The sequence below is a fragment of the Nasonia vitripennis genome, chromosome 1 (genome assembly GCF_009193385.2).
Source record: "Nasonia vitripennis strain AsymCx chromosome 1, Nvit_psr_1.1, whole genome shotgun sequence".
Classification (NCBI taxonomy): Eukaryota; Metazoa; Arthropoda; class Insecta; order Hymenoptera; family Pteromalidae; genus Nasonia; species Nasonia vitripennis.
In genome coordinates, this window is record NC_045757.1 from 33,889,781 (window position 1) to 33,914,643 (window position 24,863).

The 24,863-nt window shown below is 43.3% G+C and overlaps 1 protein-coding gene across 2 annotated transcripts in view; it reads right to left on the bottom strand.

Annotated features, from left to right (window-relative positions):
* Positions 1-611: 611 nt before the first annotated feature.
* Positions 612-24,863, bottom strand: part of LOC100122665 (5-hydroxytryptamine receptor 1) — a 128,018-nt gene continuing 103,766 nt past the window's right edge. For both annotated transcript variants that reach the window (XM_001606225.6, XM_031920760.2), the window contains exon 6: positions 612-2,785. In XM_001606225.6, coding sequence (XP_001606275.2) covers positions 2,054-2,785 — 732 coding nt within the window. In that variant the 3' untranslated portion in view covers positions 612-2,053. The remainder of the gene's footprint in view (positions 2,786-24,863) is intronic.

Consider the following 24,863-nt stretch of genomic DNA (forward strand, 5'->3'; position numbering starts at 1 on the left):
ATTTATGTAATCAAACAAAACGTATTTCATAAAATTTTCAAACCTGTGAACTATAAATAAACTATATCATACTTAAATATCAGTAGAGTACATTCTTTGATAAAATAATCTTTTTTGGTCTCGCGCAAAGTACATTGCAGAATCTCAAACGTATATTTTATATATATATATATATATATATATATATATATATATATATATATATATATATATATATATATATATATATATATATATATATATATATATATATATATATATATATATATATATATATATATATATATATATATTTCGCTTACATCGAACCAAAAAGCCGATTGCTATCAACGCAGGAAGACGCCTGTAAAGAGCCGGCGACAAAGTGAGAGCGACGAGGGCGCAAACAGCTCGAGGCTACAACACAGCGAAGACGGTATGTATGTATATACGTATATAGCGCGCGAATCGTATACGAGCTCCGACTTCGAAAGCGTGAACATGTTACACATTTCTATACACCTTATTTAATTTGCTTAACGCGTCGCTCTCCCTCGCGATTGCAGAGCGATAAATAACAGTTTTCCCTCGCTGCGGGCTAAATTTACTTTATTTTATTTTATTTTATTTTATTTTTTTTTTACAAGACTTCCGCGCGAAGCTTGCGATTACGAGTGAGAAGGAGGCTGCGTGCGCTAACTACGACAGTTTTTTTGGGATTTTTTTTTTCACTTTTTTTTCGGTATTTGCGCTTGTACATCATGAAAAAGTTTATTTTTTTTTTGTTACTCCGCGCCTGCTCATATTATATTATTTATCTACGAAGAAGAGGATCCCGCATGCACTGATCTCTCGCCTCTCACTTATACGTATATTTATAATATTTATATGTGTATAACGTCTGCTTATGTAAAAAAAGTTGTCGACACTGAATTATCATTAATATCGAAATTTTCGACAGCTCTTCCAGACGATATAATCGTTCCGCGGAACGACTCACTCAGCACAGTCAAACGACACAGATAATCGCGCGCCACTTTCTCACAGCTTTAATACGTTCACGAAGAGCTTTTTGAAGAGTTGTTGATTATCTTGTTTATATCGAGAAAATTTGTAGCTTCGATCGAAAATCATAGACGATCCTGGATGAGAACGTAAGTCTGCTCATAAAATTTTTTTATTTTTTGCTAACAGCGAAACATTTCTCGCATATTTACTCTCTCGATTAAATTCGCCTAGTTCAGTTGTTACAGCATTACACGCTCGTTTACAGTTCATAATTACAAATATCTCGACTCCCTCGTCTCTGTTTTAAACTTTTTGTCAGTCTGCTGGCGGTGGTTGTATTTAAAGCTATTACCTTACAGTACTACGGAGTGAGAATAGAATTCAAGTATATAATCTAGATACGTGTACCCGTAAATAATAGTACAAACAAACGGCATATACCATAGCTTCAGCTCGATAAAAATATATCTCCTATTACTTCAACAAATCAACAGTTTACATAGATCAACCCTAATATTTTTCTATAATTGACGCAACTAATATACGAAAAAACGAAACAAAGTTATATCGTATAAATTATTTTACACTTTGTATACAACACATCATTCGCGACGATCTCGAAAACGCAATGAGAAGCATCTTCTTCGCCCATCGGAGGACAGAACGCGAAACTCGTTAACTGCTAATAAATGGCTCCTCATCAGAACCGGTGAAATAAGTAATCCATGCGCGCGTTGCAAATACACCAGAGTCACGCCACGCGCACGCATATAGCCGCGGCGGCGACGATAATGATGACGAATATCTAATATACCGGAGGTGAACGCATTATCATAGATTAAATCTCCAATGACACTAGCCCCGACTAATTACGATCTTCCGTACGAACACCCTCTATATCAGCAGTTAACGAGCGCGAATAAAAATCCGCCACCGGTATAATTCTCGAAGCCTCGACGCAGGGAGTCGCGAGCGCGCTCGTATCGACTAAACCTAAAAAAACCTAAGGTATACCTGACGCCGCGCGAGCGTCGCAAGAGTAAGAAGTAGAGTCCGTGGAGCCCGATCACAGAAAGCTCTCGCTGGGCGGATTGGCCGAGGTGAGGTCGACGACGTCGATCTCGTGGGGGTCTATCCTCGTGGCGTTAGCGGCGGCCGCCGCTGCGGCGCTGACAGCAGCGGCGGTGGCGGCCGAGGTCGCGCCGGTCGTGACCGTCTCGTTGGTCGACCTGACGACGTAGTTGTTAACCGGGTCGCCGTATTGGCTCTGGTAGAACTCCTCGCGCATCATGTGCTGCAGGTTACCGCAGCGGAAGTAGAGGATCTCCCGGAAGGGCTTGCGGAAGTCGCGGTTCAAGGTCGCGTAGATTATCGGGTTGAGGAGACTGTTGCAGTAGCCGAGCCAGAGGAACATGCTGGACAGGGATGCGGGTATGAGGGATGGATCGCTCAGACAGATGCGGATCATGGTGAGGACGAAGAAAGGCAGCCAGCAGATGGTGAACGCGCTCATGATTATGCCCAGGGTCGTGCTCGCCTTGCGCTCCTTGGCCAGCTGGAGCCTCAGTCGCTTCTGCTTGTGGGGCGAGTTCACCTCGCTGCTCGTGCTGTTGGCGTGTTTGCGCTGTCGGCTGTTGGCCGGCTGACGAGGAACGCTGCTGCCGGTCAGCGGCGTCGTGACCGTCGTCGCCGATACCAGGATCGGCTGCTTTTCCAGGCAGGGCTGGAGCATCGGACACTGGGACTCGTTGCTCTTGCGCGGACCGCCCGCGAAGCACTTGACCGCGTGCACGCTGCACTGTAAGCAGAAAATTAAACTGTCGTTATTGTACGATCGACCAATATTTCGCCTGCAATTGACACGATAATAATGCTCGTTCGAGCGAATCGCTAATTTTGGCCCCTGCGGGAGCTGCTGGATGTGTAACAATTATTCGGAAAGTCGCTGTACAATAACTGAAAAGCGTAATGAACACCGTACTCAGCGGCGTTACATAACGCGGCGGAGAGCACACAGACCCCGGGAAAGCTGCCATTTTCAATTAAACGATGACTTTCGACCTAATAAAGCCGGGGCGCATCGCGTTTCTCGGCAAATATTCTATACAGCCGAGCAAAATAATAATAACGGCGCAGCGCGCGAGACAGCAAAAAAAAAAAAAAAATCGTCCAGAATCTCTCCCTTTCAGAAGACGGAGGAGCAGCAGCGGTATATCAATCATAATTAGACAGAAAAAAAAGGCGGGAGCTTGCAGGCTAATGGAGAGAAAACGCGACGACGACTCGTCCGATGCTCGGATAATTAGCCTACAACTCTCTCTATCTCCGTGACTCGCGCGGCTGCTGCAAGCAAAAAGAGCCGAGATCGATAATAATGTTAATTAGCGCAAAGTACCTGTCAAGCATCTGGAGAAAAAGTCGGGAAAGGACACGATAAAGCAGGCAAGACGACGGAAGCAAGTAATACTCGAGGAAGCAGTATGCCACGCTGATGCGTTGTGGACCATCGGTCTTATTGATCGGCGCGCGCCGACTACTCCATTTACGCGCGGCCGAGTGTGGGTTACCCATTACCGACTGTATATATACGTAGACCTTTTGTCAGTCAACCGATGTTTACTTCGCTCTATACTCTGTCTCTCTCCCTCTCGCTTCTTAAGTCGCTGTGCCGTCACGAGGGTACTACTCTCCGATGCTTCACGCCCTTCTCTCTGGCTGAGTACTCGAGTTACCGCACTGCTACTTTCGACGACGACGACGACGACGACGACGACGAGAGGCTCGGCCCTCTGTGTGTGTGTGCACGAGCTGCCGACGCTTGCTTTTACTTGTAAATATTTGCAGGCAGGTGCAATTTGCTTTCGTTGGCTTTGAAGCCGTTTCCGTCGAAATAACTCAGCTTTTTTCGGGGGAGATGGAATGCTTTGCTTTTTGCATTATGTACTAGAGTTTCAAAATATCATTCGAATATAGATAATAAACAAACGTTATTTTTTTCACATTTCGGCCGAGCGAGCTGCGCGCATGTTTGCATAAAATTACTCTATCTTCATTCGCACCATTGCGCGCGGCTTTACCTTTTGGCTTATCTGCCAGAGCATAATAAAGGTAATCAATCAATCTTGCTTTACTTTCTCTCCCTCTGCTATATACTCGCCCGCGTATACACTGCCAGATACGTATACGAAATACATGATTGAATGCTGTTTTATCTGAATTCCATAAAATTTCGCGCCGCGATAACATCGTCATCATACGCGAAATAATACACGATATCCACACTGCTCTTGCTCTCGGCGCGTATAACTATTGTTCCGCGATTTTTTAGATTTCGCGTAGGCGCTGAGGCTAATCAGAACTAAAAATAGAATTTCGGAGAAACAAGCCGAGCTCTCTGACAGATTGATTGATAGATTCGTTGTGTGTATATTACACACCCGCGATTTGCATCACGAAGATCCGTGCGCGATGCCGAGAATAACCGAAATATATCGCGTTGCGATAATAGCGCGCCGAGGATTATTATAGGCAAAATTAAATGTCATCGCGTTTCACATCAATCTTATGCGCACAAAACTCTAACGAATGTGCGCGGTGTACAGATGCACAGCAACGATAAGATTTAATTATTTAGACCGAAGGGATCAAAGCCCTCTCCGCGGCCTCTCTCTCTCTCTCTCTCTGTCATCGGTCAAATATATATATCGGAGGATCATTAAACCCGAAGAGAGAGAGAGAGAGCGTGCCGGCATTTTACTGCGGCGATAAAAACTCTCTCCCTCGCGCGCTGCGTTTCGTCGAGCTTTATGGCGCGCGCCCTCCCCCCGAGTTATCTGCGCAGCAGTATTTCCCGTGCCGTTTGTGCGAGAGACCATCAACCTGCGCCGCTCTTATAGGATGGATGGACGGATATATATATATATATATATATATATATACACGACTCGCCTAATTCTGCATTTGATACGGGGAATCATCTTAGAAGTGAGAGAGAGAGAGAGAGAGAGAGAAGCAGGCTTGGGATTCCGAGCCTCGCGGGATCATGTGCTTGATTAAAAGTCGGCGGCTAGGGGCTTTTACTCTGTACCGAGCGGAAGCTTTTATCTTCCGACTTTTACATCCGGGAGAGAGAGGATTGAATTCTATATACGTACACGCGCGGAGCTCCTTGTATTATTGCACTGATTTCCCTTGGTTTTACGGCTGCTCAACAGGTATCTTACAAGGCGCCTGTTTTATATCAGCTCCACGAGACACATAAAGCGAAGGTCTTACAAGACACTCGAGGTATTTTTAATTTCGCGTCAAAGCGACTGTACACACAGCCCTGCACACGACCCTTATCTTGCGGTTAGGCCGTCAACGTCGTTTATATATTTTTTTTTTTCACCCACCGCAGCTATTTGCGTTCTACTCGTTTCTCGCCCTGTCCGAAGACGCTTCGCGCGATGCGAAATAATTTGCCGAACTATTCGCCCAGTCGAGCGGAGTTAAAGCTGCCACTCGAGAAGTAGTATCCTATATCGTATAGCGTGAACACCGCAAGAGCCAAAGGGCAAAAAAAAAAAAAAGCCGCGGTTTGGCTCGCACAAAGGAAGACAAACGAAAGTCTTTTCGACCCGCGCGTTAATAAAGCCCAGCTGGCGAACGCGAACGCGCGCGGCTCTTTATCTCGTTCTGCGCGCGCGCACGAAGTTTTTCGCTCTTTTTCGCGCGCTTTGTCTCGGCGAGGACCAAAGGGACTAGGAGAGAACTGCGCGAGGTAATACTCTCTATTTTTAATCTGTCTCGAGGGAGGGAAAAGCGTCGAGTGGTCAAACGAGTCTGGCGTTGTGTCCGGAAGGACGAGGATAATATGCGAATATTTTTTTTTGTGTGATGGTGTATTTCGACTCCTCGGAGAAAGGTTTAATTTGGTAAATAATTTTCTATTGTCTGTTTTGGCTTGAAAAGCGTGAGACTTAACTGCGCGACGCAATGGTTCTGAATCCAGCCGCAAGGTGGACACCAACTGAGAAAGGCGTATTGGAAACTCGCAACGTAGCCATATTGAAGTTTAGCCGTGTCAAGTGTACATTAGATAAAAATTTCATAATTCGCTTGGCATCGGTATAATTAGGGCCAAAATCTGAAATCAAGCAATCAGAATGATTACCTAAGGAATTTTATTCCAAATGATTCTGCAGATTTTGACATTTTGAGTTCTATAAGGCTGCGTATAGAATTGACCGTATACGCTAGCACCTACGTAATATGTTAAGAATATTCTCCGTATTCGTTTATGAGGGTAAAACGTGGGCGCTGTCTGATGTATAGACGTCCAGTCGCGTCACTTAGTTTTCCCGGAATTTACCTGTCTGCGTCTCAGACTTATGGCGCAATAATTGTACTGCGTTTCTGCGCATAATCCTCAGATTATGAGACTCTACAGCCTGCGGATACAGTAGCATTTTCTACAGTGCTGCCAATGTAGTTTGGCTTGTGAGGTTAGGTGCAGCCTGCTAGCAAAAGCTGAATTTGGCAGTACTGCCGAAAACGTCACTGTCTTACGTAGGTACTAACTTATACGATCAATTCTGGATGCAGCCAGATAATAGTTATACCAACGAATATAGACTTGGTATAGAAGAAAGGTCACGGGTTAAATTGAAGGGACGAAAACTTGGGGGACAGGTATAGTGCGTTATAGGTCTCTCCTATGCAGTCTTGGGGGACAGCTATAGTGTAATATAGGCTCTACGTGTATTTCAAAATGGGATCCCGGCGCCAATACTGACCGTGCTTCTATACTAAGTCTATATTCGTTGGTTATACAATAGCTAAGAGGCGTGGCCGTATACCATCATTTGAAGCCTTATACTGTCAATCTAATGCGCATCTACCGCACATGTGAGAAACTACTTGAGAGAGCCAACAAGAAACTTCCGAAATCTTAATTTATCGCAATATACAGTTAAACAAAGTATGTAAAATATTCTCATAAAAGCCAAACTCTTAGTAGCTGATACAGGTGTCCGTGAATTTGAGGTCAGGCCCGAAACTCACACGAAAAACCTTGCGTGGATGGACGTCATGTGTCGTCAGGTTAGTGTAGACGAGTAGCTGCAGAAAGGGACGAATGAGAGAGCTGGACAAAACCGCAAAATAGAAAGGGAACTGACCACCTCTAATGCGCACGCAACAAGGGGCGTGGACGTTAGGCCAATCAGTTGGTGGGGAAGGGTCAGGTCAGTGGAAAACGGTAGCTGTAGGGGGGAGACCAATGAGAGCGCCCAACCCAAACAGCAGAAGCGCCACCTATAGCTCGAAAAAGGACTGACCATTCCTAGAAGAAGGGAGAGTCTAGCGTCGGTAGCCGTAGACTTCACTTTCGAGTTAACTCTCACCGGGCTCAGTCTACTAATTTACAAGAAATTTTCTGCTCACGTGTCTTATATCCCGTGCATCAAGTTCGTGAAGATGCTCGCAAACGTAGAGTTAAAAGTTAACACCGCGGACAGCGACGATTATACAGTCATGTATCACGCAGTTTGTTCGGGCAACATTGAACTGGTGAAAACTCTCATCGACGGTGGCCTGGACATCAACATCCAGGATGAAAATGGAACGGCTGCGTTACATATAGCCATCGATCGCTGCTACGAGGATATTGCCCTTCTACTGATGTTCCGCGGTGCTCACGTAGACGTCCAAAATGTGGCTGGCAGTACACCGTTACATATGGCTGCTAAAATCAACAAGAACCACAGCCACGAATTTCTCATAAGAAATTTGTTAAACTTTGGCAGTGATATCAACTGCTTGAATAACAAGAATTTTACGCCATTTAGCTTCATGTTGGAGACATGCAGCATTGAAACGTTAAACCTCTACACCGATCGTGTGAAAATGGATCTACAGAATTTATCAACCTATAATTTCCTGCACTGCGTGGCCCGGAACGAAGATGCAAACGTGATGCATCTGGTGCTTGACAAAGGATTGCCCATCAACCAACAGGACAGGAAATCGGGAATGACGCCGCTGCACCTTGCCAGCTACCACCTCAATGTGGAGTACGTTCGACAGCTAATCGCCAGAGGTGCCGACATCAACATAAAAAATTCATCAGGGTTGACACCAGTTTATATGAGCCTTATAATGCTCATGAAGTACCGACGCAATACACTGGATCACCCAAATTTAGTGCAGAAAAATAAAAAGGTGATTAAACAGCTATTGAAAGCTGGTTGCGACGTAGCTGCTAAGAATACTCATCAAGGAGTGGGATCGCTACTTAATGTGACCATTGACAACAGACTACACAAATTGACCGAATTGATCATTCGTTATGTTGTCAAGCTTGAAGCAAAGACGAACGAGCTACTATTCGACGAGTACCACCTGTCAACGATCAAGTCTAATCAGGATGCAAGAATTTACTACTCTAGGTGCAAGGCTGAGCTGGAAGCCATGAAGGCAAGGAAGGTCAACGGCACATTAGTGAAATACTTCTCCATATTAATGGAGCCATTGCAGGTGGTGATTTGTTATGCGAGAAACCAGGAACTTGTGAGAGAGGTTCAAGCTAGCGATTACAAAACCGCATTTCCGATTTATGGCAAAAAGTTGACGAAAAAAGTTGAAGAGGCTATTCGTAGACAAAACGATAGACAAACAATGTCAGCTATATTGAGCAATATGCCGAAATTTGCTGATCTAAGTAGTGATATTATTGATGTGATTGGTAGTTATTTGAGCCAAGATGATGTTAATTATCTTATTAGTAGTGCGGCTATTGAGGAATCAAAGTTTGAAAAGATGTGACATATTTATTGATAAATTGTACAATTTATATTTGATTATATATATATATATATAGTGTGCGTGCGTGTGTGTAATGCAAGTAAGTAGGTAAATTAAACCTGATATTACAAATTTTATACATTTTTTTTGCGATAAGCAGCTTTTTCAGGATGTGCTGCAGATTTTTATGTTGTATGGGACACGGCGTATCCCACTCTGTTGTATGTACGGTAACGCGCATTTTAGTTTCCAGCTTCGATTAATCATTGTATATTATAGTTCGATCATTAGCTAGACAGTGTTTTTTACAAATAGTAATATATTGTGAAATCTTGCGTGCACTTTTTTCTAGACTAAGCTTATGTAATCCGAATATAACTATGCGTATATTTTAGATTCATTTAAAAAAATTTATAAACCATATTTTTCCGTTTTTTATTAAAAAAAATTGAGTCTTAAGCACTGAAGTGGTCGACGCACGTTTTAGTTTGCAGCTTCGATTATTAATTGTACATTATAGCTCGATCGTCAGCTGGAGGGCAGTGTTTTTTATCAATAGTGATTTAAAGTGAAATCTTGCGTGCGTATTTTTTTATATAATCCGAATATATAACTATGACTATTTTCATATTAATTTTAATAAAAATTCAAAAATCATATTTTTTTCGTTTTTTATCAAAAAAACATTACGATCAAATTAATTTTGATCAGAAATATCCCATGCATCCTTGACAACCAATAAGTGAAGTTAGCAATGTCTTTCATCAAAATTTCTCTAAAAACATTTGTTTGAAAACGAAAACTAAAAATCATAATATTTCCATACTGCGTGCAAATCCCACCTTCCGAAACAAACATACTCGACGATTTATCGAAAGTAATTCAGTAGTCTAGAAGTACACGGAGAGTCGAGTCGAAGTCCGTGTCGCAGCTTCTACCCAGAGCCGTCGTATAAAGGGGCAAATAAAAGAATAAAGAGAAAGAAAGAGTAGAGTCGAGGAATACATATAGAATCGAATCTGTGCCAGTAAGAACCACGTCACTCGCTGCCGGCGACTCTTACTTTTCTCCAAAGAGAATATATAAACTCGAATTCAAAGGAGATACGAACGCTTACGTATACATCGATAAAATGTAGGGGTATATGGGGCTCGCATAGCTATACGGCAATAAAGTATAATCATAATAACGCGCACTCTGGCTTGAAGTATTCGTTTATGATGGTAAAACCCGGGCGCTGTCTGATGTATAGACGTCCGGTCGCGCCTCTTATTTTTCCCGGAATTTACTTGTTTACATCTCAGACTTATTGCGTAATAATTGTACTGCATTTCTGTACGTAATCCTCAGATTATGAAACTCTACAGCCTGCGGATACAGTAGCATTTTCTGCAGTGCTGTCAATGTAGTTTGGCTTGTGAGGTTAGGTGCAGCCTGCTAGCAAAAGCTGAATTTGGCAGTACTGCCGAAAACGTCACTGTCTTACGTAGGTACTAACTTATACGGTCAATTCTAGATTAAGTCAGATAATAGTTATACAATAGATAAGAGGCGTGGCCGTCACCATCATTTGAAGCCTTATACTGCCAATCTGATGCGCATCTACCGCACATGTGAGAAACTACTTGAGAGAGCCAAGAAGAAACTCCCGAAATCTTAATTTATCGCAATATACAGTTAAACAAAGTATGTAAAATATTCTCATAAAAGCCGAGCTCTTAGTAGCTGATACAGGTGTCCGTGAATTTGACGTCAGGCCCGAAACTCACACGAAAAACCTTGCGTGGATGGACGTCATGTGTCGTCAGGTTAGTGTAGACGAGTAGCTGCAGAAAGGGACGAATGAGAGAGCTGGACAAAACAGCAAAATAGAAAGGGAACTGACCACCTCTAATGCGCACGCAACAAGGGGCGTGGACGTTAGGCCAATCAGTTGGTGGGGAAGGGTCAGGTCAGTGGAAAACGGTAGCTGTAGGGGGGAGACCAATAAGAGCGCCCAACCCAAACAGCAGGAGCGCCACCTATAGCTCGAAAAAGGACTGACCATTCCTAGAAGAAGGGAGAGTCTAGCGCCGGTAGCCGTAGAGATTTCACTTTCGAGTTAACTCTCACCGAGCTCAGTCTACTAACTTACAAGAAATTTTCTGCTCACGTGTCTTATATCCCGTGCATCAAGTGTCGTGAAGATGCTTGCAAACGTAGAGTTAGAAGTTAACACCGCGGACAGCGACGATTATACAGTCATGTATCACGCAATTTGTTCGGGCAACATTGAACTGGTGAAAACTCTCATCGACGGTGGCCTGGACATCAACATCCAGGATGAAAATGGAACGGCTGCGTTACATATAGCCATCGATCGCTGCTACGAGGATATGGCCCTTCTACTGATGTTCCGCGGTGCTCATGTAGACGTCCAAACCGAGGCAGGCAATACACCGTTGCATATGGCTGCTAGACTCAACAAGAACCACAGCCACGAATTTCTCATAAGAAATTTGTTGAACTTTGGCAGTAATATCAACTGCTTGAATAACAAGAATCTTACGCCATTTAGCTTCATGTTGGAGACATGCAGCATTGAAACGTTAAACCTCTACACCGATCGTGTGCAAATGGATCTACAGAATTTATCAACCTATAATTTCCTGCACTGCGTGGCCCGGAACGAAGATGTAAACGTGATGCATCTGGTGCTTGACAAAGGATTGCCAATTAACCAACAAGACAGTGATTTGGGGATGACGCCGCTGCACCTTGCCAGTTACTACCTCAATGTGGAGTACGTTCGACAGCTAATCGCCAGGGGTGCCGACATCAACATAAAAAATTCATTAAGGTTGACACCAGTTTTTATGAGCCTTATAATGCTCATGAAGTACCGACGCAATACGCTGGATCACCCAAATTTAGTGCAGAAAAGTAAAAAGGTGATTAAACAGCTATTGAAAGCTGGTTGCGACGTAACCGCTAAGATTACTTATCAAGGAGAGGCATCGCTACTTAATGTGACCATCGACAACAGACTACACGAATTGACCGAATTGATCATTCGTTATGTTGTCAAGCTTGAAGCAAAGACGAACGAGCCACTATTCGACGAGTACCACCTGTCAACGATCAAGTCTAATCAGGATGTAAGAATTTACTACTCTAGGTGTAAGGCTGAGCTGGAAGCCATGAAGGCAAGGAAGGTCAACGGCACATTAGTGAAATACTTCTCCATATTAATGGAGCCATTGCAGGTGGTGATTTGTTATGCGAGAAACCAGGAACTTGTGAGAGAGGTTCAAGCTAGCGATTACAAAACCGCATTTCCGATTTATGGCAAAAAGTTGACGAAAAAAGTTGAAGAGGCTATTCGTAGACAAAACGATAGACAAACAATGTCAGCTATATTGAGCAATATGCCGAAATTTGCTGATCTAAGTAGTGATATTATTGATGTGATTGGTAGTTATTTGAGCCAAGATGATGTTAATTATCTTATTAGTAGTGCGGCTATTGAGGAATCAAAGTTTGAAAAGATGTGACATATTTATTGATAAATTGTACAATTTATATTTGATTATATATATATATATATATATATATATATATATATATATATATATATATATATATATATATATATATATATATATATATATATATATATATATATATATATATATATAGTGTGCGTGCGTGCGTGCGTGCGTGTAATGCAGGTAAGTAGGTAAATTAAACCTGGTATTATAAATTATATACATTATAATAGTGATTTATTGTGAAATCTTGCGTGCGCTTTTTTTTAGACTAAGCTTATGTAATCCGAATATATAACTATGACTATTTTCATATTAATTTTAATAAAAATTGAAAAATCATATTTTTTTCGTTTTCTATAAAAAAAAAAACATTACGATCAAATTAATTTTGATCAGAAATATCCCATGCATCCTTGACCACCAATAAGTGAAGTTAGCAATGTCTTTCATCAAAATTTCTCTAAAAACATTTATTTGAAAATGAAAATCAAAAAGCATAATATTTCCATACTGCGTGCAAATCCCACCTTCCGAAACAAACATACTCGACGATTTATCGAAAGCAATTTAGTAGTCCAGAAGTACACGGAAGTCCGCGTCGCAGCTTCTACCCAGAGCCGCCGTATAAAGGGAGCAAATAAAAGGATAAGGAGAAAGAAAGAGTAGAGTCGAGAAATTTATATAGAATAGAATCTGTACCAGTAAGAACCACGTCACTCGCTGCCGGCGACTCATAATTTTGTCCAAAGAGAATATAAACTCGAATTCAAAGGAGATACGAACGCGTACGTATACCGCGATAAAATGTGGGGGTATATGGGGCTTGCATAGCTATACGACAATAAAGTATAATCAGAAGTACGCGCGCTCTGGCTTTTAGTGCTCTGATGGTATTTCAGTTCTCTATTATATCTATTATTGCTTGTAGGAAGAAAAGACGATTGCTTCCGTCGATCGTGAATAAAGTCGTCTAAATTTATCGCGTATATCATGTCACGTCTTTAAATATAATTTCACTCGAATTGAAAAGTCGATAGTGTCCAGCGGCGAAGTTCAAGGTGGTGATTATTCATCATCAAGACTTCGCGACCTCTACGATCATTATCATACGTATAAGCGATTAAAACACGACTCGATTATTTCTATTTATAAAAAAAGGCGGCAACCATCTCCATCAAAGAATCGAAAAGCCAACGATACAAACGCAATTCAGCTGACTTTCCTTCCTCTCCGCAGATTTATCAGTCGCTTTAAGGTCTTATAATAAAGCCAGCCGTCGCGATAGTGTTTGCTCTGGCTTTCAGACACTCGAAAAATTCCGGGCTGCTATAATCGAATTTCTATGTGCCTTCGCCCGCTCGAGTATATCAGACTTTTAAATTAGTTCGTGCTATACTTTGGAGCCACTGCTCTGCTCCTCCTCGACTTTTTATTTCCATCGGTAGCACTGCGCCGAGAGATCGAAATGGCCGATCCGACGTTTTAAATGCCGGCTCGATAAGCGATTTTGTTTCCCGATGATTTATGCCTCTAGCGACGGACGTCTGTGATTTCGGTACCTCAAGGTTTTCTTTCTTCCGAAGCTGAGTCACTCCTGCGGCGAAGCGCGAGATAATCCCTCTGTACCGAGATAACGCTTTATTAGGGTGATTCGCCGAGGTGTACGATTACGAGGGCTTTATTGCTCAATGAAAATCAGTCCGTCGCCGCGATATAAGATTATAATACGCGTTTGTTACGGGTCGAGTCATTAAGAGGAGGCGATATAATAATTCTCGAAACTCTATACGAAGCAACAAACAGTCTCTTAATCAAACGGATATTCACGACGATTAATCCCGCAGTTGGTAAATCGCGAAACTGCGCAGCGCCCGGCCAACTTCCTCCCGGCATAACAACAGCAGCGTCAACATCCGGAGGCGCATAATCCAAACAAACGCGGTTATAGGTACGCGCGTATCATAATATTTCTCCCGCGCTCGCGTCTCCCCGTACGCGGACGTTTTCTACTTGCCGGCAGTTTACGCGGCCGGTCGTACGTTATACTCTCCCGTGGCTCTCTGTAGGTATGTGCGCGGCACTGAATTATTCCAAAGCGTGTGTCGCGTGTACACGTTGCTCTATGGCTTTACGCGAGTTTTACTTTGGCTAGCTGAGAAATGCTGTGTAAGTCGAGTTTGTCGCGCTTGTGAACTTGAATTATATTTACTTTTGTTATTCATACTGATGATGAATTTCGATGTCAAGGCGTTTTATTATATGGGCGATGCACTGTGTTTTGTAGGCAGTTTTTTGAATAAATGAATTCAACTGCATTATTATTTTTTGTATGCATTTTGCTCATAGAGGCACGAAATATATCTCCCAAAAAACACACCAACACACCCAGGGAGGCGCTTTTGATTCGCAAATTGAATTTTAGGACGCGACTTATCAGATTCCGCGAGTATACGGCCTCGGTCGAGTTTTATCCGGAATCTTTTTCGGCTTTTAATGTTTTTAGCTTCCAGCGTTGTTTTTTCCCTCTCCCCAACGAGAATGCACTCGCCCTCGCGCTCGTATTTGCGGCTTCTATTTTCCCCGGTTATTCGCGCATTTGTTTCTTTCGAGCTTTTGTCATGCCGACCAGTGATTCCCGCGCATCGCAGCACCGCGGGCTTTAAGCGGATTTCGAAGTCGCGCGCTCGTTATATTGAAAAAGGAGAGACGTTATTACTCGACGCGCTTGCGTTATTGCGGTGCGAGAATTTAAGGGATTCGCTCGGAGCTAATTTTAACCGAGACGCTCGCTATTCCGAACCGAGTTAAAAATATTTTTAGTAAATATTCTATAGGGTGTATAGATAGTGCTGCGTTAAAAGAGACGCACGTTTGCATAACGACATTTATTATCGTCTACAAAGGCGCCGCTGTTTGCTATTTTTACAGCGCAAGTATATACGTGTCTCCGCGTTAAGCAAGTTTTCGCCTGTATACGTGAATGGAGTATCGATAGTTATTGAGCTCGTCCTTGGTGTAAGCAAAAGGGATGCTTTCATTTTTCCGAGCATGAATAAAAACTTCATCGCGTATATTTTAGCGTAGATCAGATCTGCCAAATTGCGGCGATCGTCATGCCGCGTTTTATCAACGTTCCCCCGGCGCTACGCTAACGAGACAGCCGCGATATCGCGCCTCGTGTGCAGGTTAACACCTCGTGATTTCTCAGCAAATTGCCTCGTTAACGCACACGAGGCGTGAAGGGTGCTTCGTCTTGGAAAAAGGCCCTTTGCGTAGGTTTTGCACGCAAATTTTTTTTGTTGAAAAATCTGAACAGTATAATAAGCGTCACTATGATGTACTCAGGCTCGGAGTGGGTACGAGTGGATTGCAAAGTGAATTAAGCTTCTGTCCCCAAAGTTCAACGCACCGACTTTGACGCGAAGGACGGGCGTTATGGTGCTTCTCGCGCGCACGAATTCAATTAAGGTCAGTATGTGTCTGTGTGTGCGTATATCAAACGGTATAAGGTTCAATATAATCCCGATCTCGTATTCCACGTCAGGTGTGCGCGCAGGATTTCGGCGAAGGGATTTCCCTGCTAAGGCCGGATTTAGCTGAAAGGGTCGTCGGGAGGGGGGGGGGAGGGGACACGAGGAAATCCACCATAAACATTCTGCTTGAGCGTTCAAAATGTTAAAGATATTTTAAGGGCTACGTCGGTGGGACAGATTTTTTTCTTATTCTGATGCATTCGTTCGCAAATATGTTTTTATCTAAGCTCTTTTGCGTACTTTCAGCCCAGTGATAAGTTTTTTCTATTTACTGAGTATATGCCGTTGAACAATGGCAAAAGGTGACAAATTCCAATCATTCGGTACCATTTACCTTTTCCGCTTCAATTACATCCTCCTCCTGGGATAACCCAGTGCACATACACGCTATAGAGATAGCTCGCATCACGAGCTGAGATGGAATCGGCCTAGACTGTATATATATATATATATATATATATATATATATATATATATATATATATATATGTGATCTCTCCGCAAATTGAGCCGCGAGAGAGAGAGGACCGATTAGACGAGCAATTCTCACAAGACACGCGGGGGCGGAGATCATTAACCGCTAATGACCCTCGCTAGTACACTGGCCCCACAGATGGCTTTGTTGATTCGCTCCTTTCGATCGATCAATAAAGCACATACGTTATAACTGCGATGAATTATTCGCTCGGCTTTCTCTCTCTCTCTCTCTCTCTCTCTCTCTCTCTCTCTCTCGCGGCAATAATTTAATAATTAAAATTAAATTAGAATTAATTCCGCGAGAGCTGAGAGCGTTATATGAAAAAAGGGGGGAAAAAGCTAGAGGCGTTGAATTATGAAAATTCCATTCAGCCCATTCATATCGATTCAATTTCCATTCCGCATCGGCGTCAAACTCGCTGAATAAAAAAGCGACTTCTTCCGCAGTTCCCTCTCTTACATAGTTAATGCCGCGCACACACATAATACGCGCGGTAGCGGAGGAAAAAAGAACACATCGGCCTGGAAGAAAAAGAAAGCCAGAGAGAGAGAGAGAGAGAGAGAGAGAGAGAGAGAGAGAGAGAGAGAGAGAGAGAGAGAGAGAGAGAGAGAGAGTAGAGTCGACAAATTGAAAGTCGATTGCATTGTTCCCCTTAACTTTCACGCAGTGACGTTTTTCGCGCCGACGACAATCAAACACGTTTCCGGCTGCAGATGTCTCTCTCTCGCGCGCTCTCATCCCTGAGGGGCAAGTTTTCCATTTCCCATCCTTACGCCGGAAAGCCAATTTCGCGACGCTTTCCCTCTCTCTCTCTCTCTCTCTCTCTCTCTCTCTCTCTCTCTCTGTTTTAGCTCGCTAACGACGAGCCGCCGCGTTTTGTAAAGGCGCGCGAGCGACAGCGAGGTGAGTAATTTGCGCCAACAGGTTGTCGAAATTACAGAGGTTTCTCCGCCCCTCGAGTTTTACTCTTTGCGCGTAGCAGCAGCGGCGACGACTCGGAAATCATTTTCTCTCGGAGCAGCAGCAGCAGACGTTTTGTGCTTCGAGCTTTCCTACGTCTTTGTCCATACGCCCCAGGCGGCGAAAAAAGTTATCGGCTGTATGGCCGGACACTTTCTTCCTCTTAGGTTAGTTTTACGGTTTTCGCTGCAGCCGTTGCTTTTACTTCGGACATTACCGAGAACGTCGACGCGCGAGCTTTTGGTTGAAAAATAGTTTTGGGCTTGTGAAGGTATGTACTTTTTTTTAGGAATTAATTATGATGCAGGAAAAAATTTTGAATCGGTGAATTTTTAATTTCTTGCGGCGAGATTTCCATATTCGGGAAATTTATGCAGATTGAACGCGACATTCCCTTTTTCGCGGGCATATATTTTTCGCGTTGAATATTTTGAGGGAAAAAAAAAACGCTCGCGCACAGTCCGTTCGACGTTGTACGCGGAAAGTCCATCCTTTAAAACTGGAAAAATTCTCAGTCGAATTAACGGAATACGTCTGGATGAGAGCTATAATATATCATCCCGAAGTGAAGTTTAGCGGCAACTATACTCTCGACGTTCCTTTTAACTATCCGTTAAGACAGTCATTATGTCCGACCATACGTTACTCTTTTTGCGCCTCGGGCTTATATACTCTCTACCACACTTTATTCCACGCAGCTGTTGTTCCTTTTTCTCGATCTCATTCCGTTCATTAGCTAATATAAACGTACGTAAAAAAAAAACGCAGCAATTTCTCAAGCGCAAATTTATTCCTCTCGCGGCAAATTTTTCCCTCAAAAATTTAGCATCAGCTCGCAGGAGAATCCGCGCTCGCGGAGTATAATAAGCAAAGTAATATCCTCGTGGCTGAATGATTTAGCGAAGCTAGTTCTAGTTTTCTTCGCAATCCGTATAGCCGTACTCGCGAAAGAAGCCAAGAAATTCATGCGCATATCCTCGCCGGGAGAAGGAGAAGAAGAAGATACCTCGAGAACTAGCAACGATCCATCATGTTTAGTTCGATGTAAGCGCAAAAGTTGCTCGCGGGAAAAAAGCTCTAATCCGGATGCGAGCTTTCGCGTGCAGCTGCTGCTGGCCGAAAAATGAAAAATGGATGAGTGACGTCGGGAGAACGTGGGAGTAATTTTAGAATCGGATGTTCTATACATTTCTCCCGCCGGGGTTTGGATAACGCGAGGGAGGATTTTTCGATATAGAGAAATGTTTACTATTATTATTATTATTATTATTATTATATATTTTGGGAGAATTTAGAGAAGCTTCGTATGCATCGCGACGAAAATTTTGGTAATCATCGCGCGCGTTGCGCACTAAAATTCGAAGCGAGATAGGTATTCCCTTTCGCAATTAAATTCACCTCGTCGCGCGTGTTTGTACTAATTAATGGCTGCGGGTTTAATGCGCGCACAAGCGGCGTAAAGTCTCGACGAGCGTAATGTAAAGCTATGCTAATTTCTATGCTTTTATTTGACTTTATTCATTTCGCGCGCGAATTAAAAACTCGCAGAGCGTGTTACACGAGTGCTCTTTTAATTTGAAATACACAGACGCACTTTGAATTGAATTTTCGAACGCGGTCGTTATATATTTTGTCAATACTCTCGAAAACGAGTTAGCATTCGTGATTTCTCATCCAGAATGAATTTCTTTGAAGTGGAATTGCGCGCAAATCGAGAGGTTACACGCACGGCTCTAAAATAAAACAGCCGTCGTCGTCGACTATATCGATCCGCCAAATCGCATATTAATACGCGATATATCTCGCAAAAACAAAACACGCATCGTCTCTCGAAATCCCTTTTCTCTTCCACTTAATCGTCTCGCGCGAGTAAAAAGCGGACCTGCGGAGCTGTAAACCCAACATTTATACTCCTTTTCCAGAAAATCCCCGCAGGGGTTCACACGCGCTGGAACCTGCAGCGGAGCTAAATTTTCTCGAGGATTCGCTCCGTTGACTATGCGGTATAGAGCCGAAAAATGAAGCCATTCTCCGGCGGTGTAAATGAGAATTTAAATATCGTCGGGGCGAAGAAAGAGCTTTTGTCGGCGGCTGCGCGCTGAGTGGCGATTTATGTTGTATTAAAGAGTATACAGAGGTTTTCTGAAAAAGCCGGGGGTAATGCGCGCGTCTATACGTTTTGCTTTAATCGAAAGCTTTGAAGCCATTGACAGGGTCGATTAAAAGCGACCCGAGAGAGTCTGGAACTTAAAAATTTAATAGAGAATTGGCAGACTAGAGTTAATTAAAATTTGCTTCAGTACGTCAGGCGTACTAACTTTAATCAATTTCGAAGTCGCCTATATCTTAAAAGAGTCGTGAAACTAATAGCGGAAATATATAAAGTTATATTCTAATTCATATCCTGCGATCGAAGGAATATTTCACTAAGCGAGTTTATTTCTTGAATAATACAATCGAGTTGCATCAGGGCTTCGGATGCAGAACTAATCATAGATAATTCAACTACGAGATCAGGCATGCATTATGAGATGGCGGGGATGATTTGGGTACGAAATTTTAAGGGATGACCTACATTCGCTCGCATCCATTGTGGCAAATTTAATGGCTCAGCGTATAAAATAATTAAAATTCATTAGAAGACACTCGTTCAGTTCTTGAAAAAAAAAAAGAGAATTTGATTGCACCGCGCTCCGAAACGCAATAAAACTGCGTTGCTGCATTACACCCGGACAAAAGCGAGAGAACCTCTTAATCGGATCAAGCGTTTGGCCGAACGTAAATACCTAATTGACAAAAAGCGCGCGATGTAAAAAAAGGCTCCTTCCCAATTGACACGATCAGCGGAGCGCAAAAAAAGCTTGATTAATCCGAAACTGAATTACCCCCGATGCTTTTTAATCGAAAAACTCGGAATATAATGCATCGGTCGCGCTCAATAATGGTGGCTCGAAATAGAGATTTTTGAGAGTGCAATTAAAAATTTTCGCTTTGCTATTCTCGGAATCGTCCACGCGGAGAGCGGCTAATTTATGATTTTTGGGAATTTTCTGCCGACACTCGCAGTCACCGTTTATACAGAGGGTAAGATTAACATTTCAGGCGACAGACAATAAACCGGGATCATTTGCTAAAGGTAAAACTTATAATCGGGCAATTTAAACGGATACTTTGGTAGTATAAGTACACCCTGCATATTGCCATATTGGACTTACCATAAGCTCTGTTTAATTTATGGAGACAATACTATGCTAATATAAAGGAAAGTTCCATAACGTTACAGACTTCATTGTCTCGTCCACAGACCTAACGGAATCGGCTCCTCCAGGTATGTAGAAGGTGCGAAGCATTGGCGGAGCACCGGCGGGGGTCGTTAACAGACACCGCAAACCGTTATGTCTCGTCTCGCTCGCAATCGCCTTTTATACCGTGTACTGAGGGTACAGAAACAAACAAAAACCTTTACGACTAAATTTTATTGACGACAGGCGGATATTTAATAACGAGCACTCATCGCGCGCCATCTGTAAATATCGAATCGAGCGGTGTATTGGCTCGAAAAAATGTATAGGAAATTCTTAGAAACGGGACAAATAAAAATTAATATAAATACCGGGCGACAAAGCTCTATTAAAGTCGAAATTGAATTAAAGCCTTCCCCTCTCGAGTAACTCGCGCGCGCGCGCGCGTGTGTGTAGCATAGTTCCGCGCGACCGTAGAAACCTAAAATAATTTCGCGTCTCTGTCGAAATTGCGTTATATACTCCGTACTTTTTTTCTCCCCATATACTCTTCGCTCGTTTCCTTTGCCGAGTGAAATCGAATCGGCTGATATCGTGAGTGAAAACGGGAGGAAGCGACGTCGCAAAGAATCTCGCCATGAGTAATGAAAAGTGTAAACAATTTTCATCGATTCCTCATCAGGAGCATAATTCGTCATACGCTTCGAGATCTTCTCTCATCAAAATCCTGCCAAATTCTTCCGCTGCATTAGACACTGCAGCCGCGATGCGCCTCCGGCAAATTCGAAAGCCATCTGTCTCAATCGCTCGCTCCTTAGAGACCCGGTCCTCATCCATTCGCTCAACTGTAGGGGCCGCAACCTGTATTATACATATACATGCATAGAGAGGCGGGGAGGCAGGTGCGCGGCGTCGGTTCTCGTGACCCAGATTTTCCCGACCAGGCAGCTCTCTCTCTCTCTCTCTCTCTCATCCTTTAATTCGCCACGCGGCGGTGCCTTTTACGGGCCTCTAAACGCTCTCGCGGCCGAAAACTCCGGAGAAAGAGCCTTATCTCTACCGGAGATTTAGCTCTCTCGACGCCACCGCCGCTGGTTTTAGTATGCAAGCCGACCTCTCGTGCGCCTGGCGTTTTGCTCCTCTGGTTTTTATTACTTTTTTTTTCGAGAGTAAAAAAAATACGCACTCTTGCTCTAATTAATCTCATCGCTGAGGATTTAATTTTCGAGGGACTACCGACTCGTGGAATTGATAATTTGCGGCTCTAGGTTGATCGAATGGAACGTAATGCGAGTAGGGATATTTATAAGCACTGCTTTGAAGCTTCGATTCCGCGAGTCCCGATTTCCAGACTTACTTATTATTAGCTTTTCGCGTCTGGCGAAGCGTGAATTTGCGCTTCGCCAATGAAGTTTCACCCGAACGGGTATCGCGCACGCAGTGTCATCAAAGATTTTCGATCGAGAGCTGACGCTAAATATGCGCTTTTGTGAAACATCTCTCTCGACACACGAGGTGCACGGCTGGCAGGAGAAATTCGCTGAAAAATTCAGAGCCAAAAATTTTTTCTTTCATAATAAGCAAAACGGACACACGATCGTGTAGTTTTCTTTTTTCTCCTCTTCTGTATAAATGAGAAGTTGAGGTAGCGAATTTTATTCGTGTCCCCTTGCAGCCGGGCTACAAAGTAGTCCGCAACTTCGAACGGAAATGAAAAGCAGCGAGTAGTTCCTAGAAAATCCGAATATGTATTGAACTCTCGAGTAATGATTATAGTGCGAAAATTTTTAGGTAGGCCACCTTATGTATAAGCGAAGCGCGCCGGGAGCTGAGCTATTTCGCCGAAAACGTGTCAACTTTTAAAAAGTACATATAATGTACCAACATCGAAGGTTAATCTATGTGACTTTTTGCCGCTGCGCTCATATAAGGAAGAGGCGAGGGATTTGTCGTCGGACTTTTTTTTTAATCTTTGTCCTCCAAGGCACAAAGCGCTTGATCCGGCAGTACAAAGAGTGAACAAAAATTACTGTACAGGTATACGCAAGCTTTCGAGCTTAAAATATAGCTCGAAGCTTAAAAAAGTATATATATATATTTTGAGAATACGACGCGCAGAGAGAAAGAGAAGCATTTCGTAAACATGGCTCATAATCAGCACTGGATGCGTATATACACTTTTACGCCGGCGTTATGAAACTTTTCTGCAGATTGATTAGAAAATTATAAAAATTTTTCATTTTCCGTACCGAGAGAGAGCTGACTTTCGATGAGATATAGTAACAGAGGCAGACTGGAAAGTTTACTGCATCAGAACGATATACACGCGTTGAAAATTCATTATAAACAATTTCAATTTTCGTATTCGCGAAGCCGGCACGTATACACTTCACTCCTCGATGGACGGAAGCTTCATATACACACACACGCACGTATAGCCCATTAAGAAGTTTCGCTCTAGCGTCAGCTGTCTCTCGTAACTGTGTATCTCCTTGGGCGGCAGAGCTTTCGGTATTATGCATGAGGGTCGATGAAAATAAAAGGATACGTATCTATATATAACCGGATGCCCTTAACTTTTATTTTTTCGTCCTCGACCGGTTTTAGTCAGCTTTTTCTTTCGTCGTCTGTGTGTCTCGTAATAACGTGAAATGTTACAACATTGACATGTATATTCCTCCCGCTGACTCTCCTGACCTCCATCCTCCTCACGAAAATCAAAAAAACCAAACCACAGTCTCTCAAACGGACCACTTGAATCCAGCGCTTAAATGCTCCGTCCATAAAAGAAGAAGCCTTAAACTGTACACTCCACACAAAGCCGGCATTTACTTCAGTAAATTCAAGGGGTTGAAAAAAAAATTCCAGGATAAAAAAAAACGCTTATACAGCTCTCAAAGCCGACCTGCTCGCATTTTAAATCCTCAAAGGACCTTAAAGCTCTCTCAATATTTCAGCGAAAAGCGCTGCAGTCGCGGGCACCGCGGAATCCTGCCATCCCTTTATTTCTCCCACTATATACACCCAAATGCATCTACGATACGTCTTCGAAATCGTCGGATCAAACAAAGCAAATCACTGCAAGATCTCCCGACTCAAACTCAATCCGTTCGCCGTTCAATCAACGTCTGCGCGTTTCTCCTACATCACTATGGCTCTTGTTCGCTGCTTACTATCCTCGCGGCTCTCATTGTGAAAGGCAAGCTTCTCCGTGTGTGCAGCGAGGTGCATTAGTATCGATTTTTGGTTACACGGCTGGTTGCGCGTTTTATATTAGCAAGTGAAATAATATCCGCGCGTCGTCTCTCATTTCGCTGCCAGAGCGTTTTCTGAGCGACTCAGCTCGGGAAAACGTCATCAGTCGCCAAGGCGGTGCGTTCTTTTCAAATTCAGAAACAACGCTAGCTCGCAACCCTTTGTCTGGCCTCGTTTTTCAAGAAAAGTCACACGACTCTCGCGCACACAATGCTCCGGCAGCTGGAACGTCGAGATAGCGGAGAGACTTTGTGAAAGTTTTTATCTGCTCTCTTTGAAAAATAAGGACTCCTCGTCGCAGTTTTTCCTCGGTATCCGCTTCTAATTAAAGAAGCTGCCAGTCGTCAAAAGCGCTATCTTCTTCGCGGAGTCGCACGACTGCTCGCTGTAAGCACTATGAGTCGAAACAAAACAGATCGTCGACTCCCAAGAGTAAAAGAGTCACGCTCTCGCGAAGCATCGGCCCAGGAAGACGCGTATCTATATATGCGCAGTCGGTGCAAAGAGGAAGATGAAAAGGCCGCCGGCAAAAGAAGCCACGCGCGAAAAATCAGAGATCTTAGCGCGCGAAGGAGCAACGTAGGAAATAAGGAAAGGGGCAAAGCTCCAGCTCGAGAGCTTTTTAATTAAAACGTCGACACTTCGCGAGCGGAAAAAAAAAGAGCAGAACGAGGGTGAGAGAGACACACTGCACAAATGGGTTTAAAATAGCTCTCGCATGCGCCGATCGATTTCGACGCTATACTGATGCAGCTCTTCACACACACGCAAACTCGATGTAACCGAAGTTTCGGAAAAATTACGGCTCGAGTATCGTGCGCCAGTTGGGTACACATCGAAGGAGACTCGACGATATGACGCAGGTAGTTTCAATGCGAGTCGAGTGTAAGGTCGAATGATATTTCGGGATTACATCGTAATCGATCGCGTGAATAATTTAGAGTGTACAGCCGGAGATGAGGAAATTGGATCTAAAAGTGTACGCATACATCCGATTTCGAAGTTTCTGTGTAAGAAAGCCGTCTTCGCGCGCATAATGTAAGCTCTCGCCGCAAATAAATGGCTGCATGGAAAAATATCGACGCGTTTCCTT